At 39.9% G+C, this 10,189-nt stretch overlaps 1 protein-coding gene across 1 annotated transcript in view; it reads left to right on the forward strand.

The window, feature by feature from the left end:
• The window catches only part of col14a1a (collagen, type XIV, alpha 1a), a 126,159-nt gene extending 115,972 nt beyond the window's left edge, over nucleotides 1-10,187 (forward strand). Inside the window, exons 45-47 of the mRNA XM_029452333.1 lie at nucleotides 3,854-3,931; nucleotides 4,963-5,118; nucleotides 7,573-10,187. Of these exons, the coding sequence (XP_029308193.1) occupies nucleotides 3,854-3,931; nucleotides 4,963-5,118; nucleotides 7,573-7,601 (263 nt within the window). The 3' untranslated portion in view covers nucleotides 7,602-10,187. The remainder of the gene's footprint in view (nucleotides 1-3,853; nucleotides 3,932-4,962; nucleotides 5,119-7,572) is intronic.
• Nucleotides 10,188-10,189: the final 2 nt, after the last annotated feature.

Consider the following 10,189-nt stretch of genomic DNA (forward strand, 5'->3'; position numbering starts at 1 on the left):
GGAGGCTGAGTGCATAGCTGTCAGCAGCTCCGGGAATCGGCCTAGCTTCAGTTCGTAGTTAGCTTGAGATAAGCCACAGCACCGGGGAACTGCAAACTCCCTGTTGTTGCCGTTACACAAGTCCTGCAGCCCGCTGTCTCTTCAGCCACTAAATGGGGCTCCGTTTGACGGGGGCGGCCGCCAAATGCCGGCTCTGCCAACTTCTCTTTTCCCCCAACGGGCTACTCTCCTGGCTGCACCGCCACGAGAAGGCGGGTCGTTTGCTAATTTCTGCAACTCTGGATTTAACCCAATAAACAAACTAAAGTACCTAAAGTACTGCGGTCCCTGGTTAACATTAGTCCCCCAGTAAACACAGATGGATGGACGTGAAGATTATAAGACAGCAGGGTTTTTTGATATCTAATATTGCGTATTCTTGCCCTGCTGACTGACTGACAGGAATTACACAGGAGTAAATGCAATACACAATATAAAGAATGAATTAGAATACAATGAATATACCAAATTACTACAACCAAAATATAAACATTAGAGATTGTATGGACCAAGTTTAAAGGTGAAATACTGCCCCCTATGTCTTTGGAGCAGGTGGCTCAGAATTACACATCAAACCTTTAACAGGAAGCTCAACACATGTGGAGAGAGAGAAGGACAGGAAATATATAGATGTCAATTTCTATACATATATCTCTTAGTAATATATAGACTGATCTAAATCTATCGTCAGTCCTTCACTGCTTTGGTTGTGTCTTGACTCTCTGCTATTATTTACATTAGCATCAGAAAGACTGAGGAAACATTTGAGACTTTATTAGACTGGCCTTGCTGCAGTGATAGTGATAGTCTGAACTGAACTACTAATAGTCATAGCTGGAAAATAAGATGACAAATAAAATGTGGAAAAAATATATAATATGCAGTATATAAAAGTATGAAGTACGGTTTAGAAAAAGACTGTCTACATGGAGTCTTTGGCTTCTCTTTTATTGAATGTTTATTCAATGTTTTTTGGGCCATTTTATGTCTTTATTAGAGAGCTGACAGGAAATGAAGGGCGGGAGAGAGAAGGGGAATGGCATGTAACAAAGTCCCTAGCTGGACATTGTGGCTTATGGACAAGCACCATAAACCCCTCAAACACCACGGTGCCCCAATCTCTGGGTTTTGTATTATAGCTTACAAATAACAAAGGTCACTACCAGGTCACTGGTCTGGATGTAGGAATCTCTTACTGTTGAAGGGGAAAATGTGCTTATTTAGTGAAGTGGGGTTGCATTGTGGGTAATGCTCTAAATTGGTGGTATACTCTTAAAAAGACCACTATCATAATAGTTGCAGATAGAAGTGTGCCAGTACAAATATTTAACAGTAAATTATTTCCAATATTATGCATATTATAAACTACTAGTACTTCAGTGTCTTCAAAAACAAAAAACAAAATATTTCAGCAATATACATGGCTGTACATTTTTCTGCACATTTAAAAAAAGCGTTTCTCTGAATGACATATCCAGTTATTTGGATAAAGATTGTTATTGTGACGTGACTGCTGTGGTGTTGTAATAAATGTTCATGTACAACAGGAGAATCCAGCTGGTGAGAGTGTGTGGTTGGGAAATAACAAACGCACAATAGCCAGGGGATTTACTTTGAAAAGAACGGAAGATTTGCTCCAGTTGGAGCTTCAACCTGCCTGCTGGCCTGTTATCTGAATCACAGTCAGGGTCAAAGCCCCCGTGAGGTTCAGTCCAGGACAGAAAAAAGTAACTCCAATATCCATGAGGTCATTCCCCTGCCACGAGCTCTTAGTGGAGAAATGGGCTTTATGAGGCTCCGTCTTTATCCCTAAAACATGCAACCCAGACTAAAGAACCACATACCGACTGAGCCTGCACACGGAGGGTTAGGAAAGCTGAGAGCGGCTGTCAGGAAATGTCCATGGCTACCTCTTCAGCGGATCAGACCTTTGATTCTCCCCAATAACATTTACGATCTGCAGCCGCCACACACACATACACACATATTTTATTGTTTCATAGGCTGAACTGAAACCAGAGTAGGCCAAATATTCTAAAAGATATATGGTGGGCTTAGGAAAATTAGACATGTTATTATTAAGTCAGATGTAAGGCTAATACCAGAATGAGGAACAAAGCTGTGCTCAGGCTTAACAGATGAAACCATTTATGGTCCACATACAATATTGTCGTGAATATAGAGAGACTATGGATCAGCGAGTGGCCATCGTAAAGAGAATGTCACAAGACGAGGTCGCCTGTCTAGACAATACATTTTTGTTTGCGGTGATATAAAATGTTTTCTCCTTAACCTCACCCCACTTACTTCCTCTTTACCGATGCAATTGATCAAGGCAGTCGTAAAAGCAGCAGGACAGAAAATTTGCAGATCACAGATCTCTGTGGTTCTTTAATATTAGAGTGTAACCATTAGGTCATCCAAACAGCTGCACCACGGGACAGCAGCGCAGAGCCAAGTCTGGCTTTAGCATACATTTTATTAGACTGATCTTTCACGCATGATTTATCTGCCACATTTCTCTAAATATGTGCAATGTAATACTGATGTTGAACGTGTTGGAAGAATAATTCAAATACTTTTAAAAGTAAAAGCTCCAACTCCAAACTATTCCTACGTAACGTCAAAATGCAGACAAATAAACACAACATTTTATAAAATATAGGTCACTACAGAATGATGTAAATCCTTTACACCCTCCTGAATGTCAGAGGTCAATGTTAACGTCCTTTTTGGCCCACCAAAATCATCTATTGTAGGTTCTACATCTACTTTAGGCTAACATACCACCATGGCTGCCACAAGCTTTGTGTGGAATTAAAGATTGAACAATGAAGATGCAAACTGAACACTATTGAATCCGTTTCAGCTTAACAGTATGACTTTGAAAGTGCCAAATTATTTCCTTTAACACATTTTGTTTGTATAATGACAAATAGTCAAATATTACCTGCATGAGGCTGATCTCAGCAGACAGATCACAGGCAATGAACTTGGCATTTCATATTCCTTGCCGCTATTGCAAAGTTCAAATAGCATGCAAAGTGTCGTGCTGATTCTAATGTCGCTTAACATAAAGGACGTTTTTAATGATACACAAAAGAAGTCAGGTTGGGAACCCATTGGTTTATGTATTTTATGTCCAGGATCCCTGGGATAGTACGCGTCTGCTCCCGGGACAGAACATGTCAAACTTCTTGTGAAAAAAATCAATCCCTATTTTGAACCAAATAGGCCCCCGTCTGTGATAAATTGACATGATTAGATTGTTAAAAGTGATGCATTAATGTATACATAGGTTTTCATATTGTAGCAAGGTGGAGCAAGTTTGAACTACTTTATATACATTTAGGTAGTTTATTCATGTGATTTCCAAAATAAGGGTCGAGCCTCCTTCAAAGGATCACAAGATAAATCTGAAGGGTCCAGAGATGATACATGAGGGTTTGAAAGAAGAGAAATTCAACTTCTGCTTTAAAATGTGTATTCATTTATGGACTTTTCTCTAATCTTTGCATTTTTTGTAAAATAAATTTGAATGAAACCATGTGAGAAGTTTAGAGGGTAAGATAGAGTCATAATCCAAAACGTTTAGGTACCACTGGTGTAATCTTTAGAACTGCATTTTATATACATATAGCTATAGCTGTCAAATAAATGTAGTAAAAAGTGCAATTTTTCCTCTGTGGTGTAGAAAAATAAAATACTTGAGTAAGGCACCCAACCCCTTAATAAACTCTTATGGCGCTGTGTGTGCACCAAAAAGGACAAAAGTGAGATGTTGAGCTTAACGTGGATCTCTGTGTGTTTCCAGGTCTGCTGGGAGAGAAGGGAGAGAGGGGGAGTCCAGGGGTTGGGAGTCAGGGACCTCGAGGACAATCCGGACCTCCAGGTAAGATACTGACAATACACAGTTCTGAGCATTCCCTATAAGATAAACACACTGAATCCACTTTCTCTATTCTTGCTGCTCAAATAACATTTGGAGGCACTGTAGCTGCTTCACAATATGGTAATTCAACATTATTCTGTTCCTGAACATTTGTTTTGGTGTTTTCCGACTGTGACCAGGCTGGAGCAACCATACGTGGAATGTTTTTCACTGTGTTCCCTCTGAACAAAACCACAAATGTTTCAAATATTAAAACAATATCACAGCACAGATACTTAAGGTGTTTGGATTCTGCTTCACTCTTTTCAAAATCTCTGTCTGAGAAAAGCAAGCAGACATTTTGGACTGTGAATATAATTTGCAGTATTGATTTCCCCTGTGCGCTGTGTGGAGAACGGGCTTTGCTTTCTGAAAATATGTCAGTGATGGGATTTTACTGTTTTCTGTTGCGCAATCAATACTCACAGAACTAAGCTGACAAAACTTTTCTATCCATCAGATTACTGTTTAAAAAAATCTAAAACTTCAATACATGAAAGCGAGAGGGAAAGGTTGGAGGCAGAGCTCTCCCTGCGCTTTCCTGGAATATTTGTGGCATGATAATTTTAGTTCTTGGCAAATGAAGCTCCTCTCAAAATATTGATTTCATATTGCGGCTGAAGTGAGTCCTGATGGAGCACTTTCTCCTGTGTAAACAGAAAACAGAAGCCTCTGGCTAAACTTCAGCTAAGAACTGTGTTATTCCGGCTCCTGCCCTCAAGACGTACACGATCATCACCCTCATCCAGAAATGACAATCGTGTCTTTTCTGCCATGTTGTCATAGCAGCAGAGAGAGGGATTTAGGAGAGATTGAAGAGGTGATAGTACAGTGACAGGATGAAGCCATTTTCACTTTAGTGTTCCTCCCCTCTCTTCTTTATCCACTCTCACCAGGCGTCACACTGGCGGAGTCGATTTCACCGAATGTTTAGTTGTGACTGATTTAATGCTCTTGCCCATCTTTAACATAAAGCTTTCCTCCATCCTCAGGCCTGCCAGGTGAAGGACGGACAGGCAGCCAGGGGCCCCCTGGTCGTCCTGGTAACCCGGGAACACCGGGGAGGTTGGGGAATCCAGGTTCAACAGGACCAGCTGGCACACCAGGATACTGTGACCAGAACTCCTGTATGGGGTACAACGTCGGAGGTAAACATCATTCAGCTGCTATTTAAGCATTTAACACTTCCCTCCTTATTTAGCATTTATAAGCAGTATATGTTAATTCCATTAATTGCTTATAAAAACACTGATTTAGTTGAGAGCCGATATGAGGACATTTTCGGTGTTTAGAAAGCATCTCTTTACAGAAATTAATGAAAATTGTGTTCCCTGTAATTTCAACGTCATTTAGATTCTTTCGACTTTCCAAAAGCAGCCAACACATAACAACTTTAGGAACCACAGCTGTAGACAAACGAACACACGATCACACATGTACACACATGTACACACATGTACACACATGTACACACATGTGTACATGTACACACATGTACACAATAGCTCAGGTTCTGCCAATTGAAACAAAAACAGCATTTTGACCATAATTAGTCTAAACAAACAAACTTAACAAAAACATTCCCTGCTCTTTATTTAGACTTTATTTGTCCTTTTGCAACTGAATATTAACATTTATTCTGTCATTTTACACTCAGAGTAACCATCAGTGTTTATTGTATTGTTATATTTGCTCATTAATCAACATAAACAGCTGAGACAGTCTAACCCTGCCCAGTCTTTCCTTCTTATAAACCATCTTTTACATGTGTAAAAGACTGAAACGCTGTTTCAACAGAGACAGCCAGCTGTGAGATACTTATTTTTCTCATGAAGCTCTCAGAGAATTGGAAAGTGATATGGACTTTATGGTTGTTCCACTGTGAAGTTTATACATTCATGTCCACACTGATGGATTAAGAAGTTAACTGTGTTACTGACCGGAGCTATTTGTCTATATTGAGGAATAATAAAATACGCTGTTACTCACAATATTTTTAGTGATGAGGAACTTTATGGGTGCATGGTATTGGGCCATCAGCAAGAATATTACACACTAACAGCTTCTGACAAGTCGTCCTAAAGAAACATCATCTGCTAAAAGTAGCTGATGGATGAGACATTACTTCATCCATCAAACCAGATTTATTTTATATAAATGCATTCCACTCAAATGCTTTTTTTTGTTTTAGGACTTAAAAGAGTCTTGCCTGTTATTCTCAGTCATGAAAGGATTAAATGCTCCCTGACCACTTAAAGAGAAACTACAGTTTGAGTAATATTGTTCCTTTCACAGCAGCTAGATTTTGACCTTAAATTTGGCTTGTTCATTGTGACTTTAAAGAGATAATTCAGTTTATGAATATTTGTCCTGCTGGATGTCAAGAGATATAAGAAGTCATAAAAGAAATGTCATAGTATAGTCACAAAAATTGTATAAAAATAAATGTATGTTATTATAAAATGCCATTTAAAAAAAGGCATTATAAATAAAAATGTAATTAAAAGTAATGTTATAGTGTTTGTCATAAAAATGTCATATTATAGTATGCTATAAGAAAGTCTTAGTGTAGATTGCCAAAAAAAGTCATAAAATGTTAAAGTATGCCGTCAAAGGTCGGAGTGTCATTTCATAAAAGGTGTCACACAAAATTTGTAGTATAGTATATCCTACAATTGTCTCATAGAAATGTCCTAATAATGTCATATTATAATATTCAGTAAGAAATACAATAATTGTCATAGAATTGTGAGATCATGGCGATTTTTTTTAAAGCGCTAATGTGAAGCGCCACGACAAGACGAAGCACAAAAGGTGTCGGAGACGGCTTCCCCAGGTCTGTGGGGAGTAGCCCTGTACATCTTGACCATGTTCAGTTACACAGCTGTGAGGCAGCTTCCTCCAGTATGAACATTATTAAAACCAAATATTGTTCCAGGCTCATCATTGAGCACTTTACTCATGTAAATGAGAATGGACCTAACTCTCTTTAAGTCCAGAAAAACTCTCAGCAGGACAAGCTCATTTTTCTCACTCCAAAGTGAGAGGAGTGTTATATGAGCGGGAAAGAAAGAAAAGGAGTTGTTAAAGCTGTTCAAATGTTCAGATGTGTTGACATTATTTTAATGAAATTGGTTGAGACTGCTAAAGTGTGAAATGAAGTTAACAAAAAGAAAGAAGAAACTCAAACTCCACTTTTTATTTCTTTTCTTTTAATTAAGCACTTTATTTTAAGATATTTCTAAATCTTTTCAATCTTTGTTGGAAATCTTTATTTATACTTTCTTGTACAGAAAGAGAAATAAAGATCAGACACATTTTCTCTCTTTCCAAACATTTCCCTTGAATGTCTTAATATTTATTTTAGCTAAATGTTCTGTAATAACTACTCACAGTGTGTGTGTTTTCTTCCTCTAAAAGAGAGAAGCAGATTCCAACACTCATTTTTCTACCTTCAAACCCACAACCCAACAGCTGGGGAAGTCCTCTCGTGGTTTGAGAGGTTTAACTCTTTGGTGACGTTGGGGTCTCCTCCTGATATGCGGTGTAACATCTTCTCTCTGTGTTCCCCTCTCTCTGTCCCTTCCTCTTTCTGACTGAAGTTCAACAGGACTACGGGAATGATTACTGAGGAGCGTTTCTCCAACCGTCTGCCTCTCCTCACCTCCCTCCACTCCTCCCTCTGTGTCCTGCACATAACACTAAAAACTGAGGAAATTGATAAATTATTCCTTCAAGGCCTCCATATTTCTTGGGATGGATAATTACTTACTCCTGACCCAAGTGTTTAACCTCTAATCCCTGCAGCAGTGGGTCTTTACATTTTGTTTCTCCTGAGACCAAGTTACTCCTGCAACCTACTCCTCATTATTGCAGGATCTCCTGTAAATTTATTTGGATTTTAAGGCAACAAAGCCCTTAAAGTTGAAAAGTTGACTTTTTTTTGCCCAGTATAAGTTTTTAGAAACCTTAGTCACACCAGATTTCCAGTCTTAATGCAAACAATGCTCTGTGATTACTTATGGGTAGGAACTGGATTAATTTCTACTTTCAGTGAACTTGATAGAATTGGGTCGTTAATCTGCTTGCTTCATCATTTGACAGTCTCTGAGACAAAAATGGATTATTTTACCTTCCCGCAAGACCAAACAAAACCCCATTATAATGCTGCTGCAATGATCACCACCACTGATCTCAGTGCCATCTGTCAACAAACACTCGTGCGCACAATGCTTTGCTGCAGCAGCCTCAAATATCTTCCACACTAATCAAATGTTTTAAAGCCTGATGGATCCGCTAAATAGTGATGAATTGCTTTGATGCTGATTGGCTGCATTCATTACAGACTGTATCTCTTGTACTGTAAACTGGGAAAAACTTTTACCCCTAATGTGATCCAGATGTGATCTTTCTGAAAACAATATCACATCTGGGCAACACGGGGTAGAAACAAGATCTTTCCTGAATTTCTTTAACCTACTTCCTCATTAATCAAAACTTTTAAACTCTCTTGGATCCCAAATCTGCCGGTGCAACACTTTTAAAAGCACACAACATCCTTATTGCTTTGAAGTGATGGTGGTGGCATTTAAAGTGGTTGTAGTTCCAAGTCGGCCTTAACGTTGCTCCATGTTCCCCGTGGTGGTGGTTGTTTGCTGCGGTGATCCAGAAAAATTCACTCACACTGACTCCAAATATTCCCACCACCCCAGTCCAACCCCTGCCTCACGGCGGCTACCAGCCATACTACCCTGCTGCAATGACTTATAATAACAACCAAGGAGGCGAAGATGAGGAGGAGGAGGGAGAGGAAGAGCAGGAGCAGGACCCCTATTACCGTGGTTACCCCCCTCAGTACTACCCCCAACAGCCCTCACAACTGGCTAATGGCCAACATGGTTACCGCTCGAGCCCCACCCACTCCGAGGACACGGAGGTAAGGTCGCCGGGCGTCGCCAGGAGGTTGTCACGTGACGTCGTCGCGTGAGTGAGGAGGGCGGACATCAAGAGGAAGGATGGACTCACCTGAAGTGCTTGAGCCCCGCACGCCACAACACACACAAACAAATCAGACATTGACATGCACGTACACATCGTTCCACACCTGAGACTGTGGTGAGAGCCCCTCCCCTCCCTGTGCACCCAGTGGTTTTCTCCACCTGGTGGAACAATGTAAATAGCTCTGTGGACTCTCGTACGATATCTCTGTAAAAGGGGGGTCCGAAAAGTGCCTGATCTATGTAAGCATCGTCCAGTGGTAATGTAAAAGACCTGTTTCATGTCACAGCTGAATTCAGGACTAAACCCTTTCTTCTTTTTGTGTGAAGCTGCATGTCTCCTGTGATCCAAACATTGAGTGTGTAACTGGACACGTGCATCTTGTTTTGGTTGTGTGTAACTAGCTAGATTATTTTACAATTCAAATGGAGGACGGCAATATTTGTACAGGCTGCTTTTTATAAGGATGAATCACGATTCCCCAGCTTCCATGCTGTCTTTGTTTCAGTGTGTTAAGGGATATTGAAATGTTTTTTTAATTGACTGTTCTTCGTACATTATTGTGTTGAGTTTGCTTCTTTTTTACCATCTATTATTATTATTAGAGTTGATCCCATTCAGCATCACATTTCTGTTAAGTTTATTATTACCTTAACACTGTGGAACTATTGCTTTTTAAAGTTATCATTTTTATTGATAGAAAACCTGGCTACCATCAGGTTTTGTGCTGCGATATTTCATTGTTACTACAAAGATGGACCAGGTGTGTTCTGGGTTTTCATACTCAGACTTGTGGTGAATTAAGAAGACAAATCTGTGTCTCGTGTTGCCGCCCTAGTTTGTTTCATTTATTGTTCTTATGCAAAGTCGGGCCTGCTCACTGTGGAAGCCGTTTGCTCACTGGTTGACCTCTGACCTCTTGCTGCCATGAGACCTGGATCCAGTTATTACTCAAAACAGTCAGCTGGTTAGTTCTTATTGCTGCAACCAATAAGGAACCGAACCCCAAGTGTGAACTTTACCCTTCCTGTCTGAAAAACAAGCACTAAAGTAACTAAACGTTCAGCTGCGATCTGGCTCTGGTCTATTTGAGATTTAAACTGTCGAACCTGAACAGCTTCAATAAGGAATGTGTGTCACCACCACGCCCCGGAGTACAACATGAACCTATTTATTTTATATTTTGTTTGCTTTTATAACCAATAAATCTGTAATGAGACA

The sequence above is a fragment of the Cottoperca gobio genome, chromosome 16 (genome assembly GCF_900634415.1).
Source record: "Cottoperca gobio chromosome 16, fCotGob3.1, whole genome shotgun sequence".
Taxonomy (NCBI): Eukaryota; Metazoa; Chordata; class Actinopteri; order Perciformes; family Bovichtidae; genus Cottoperca; species Cottoperca gobio.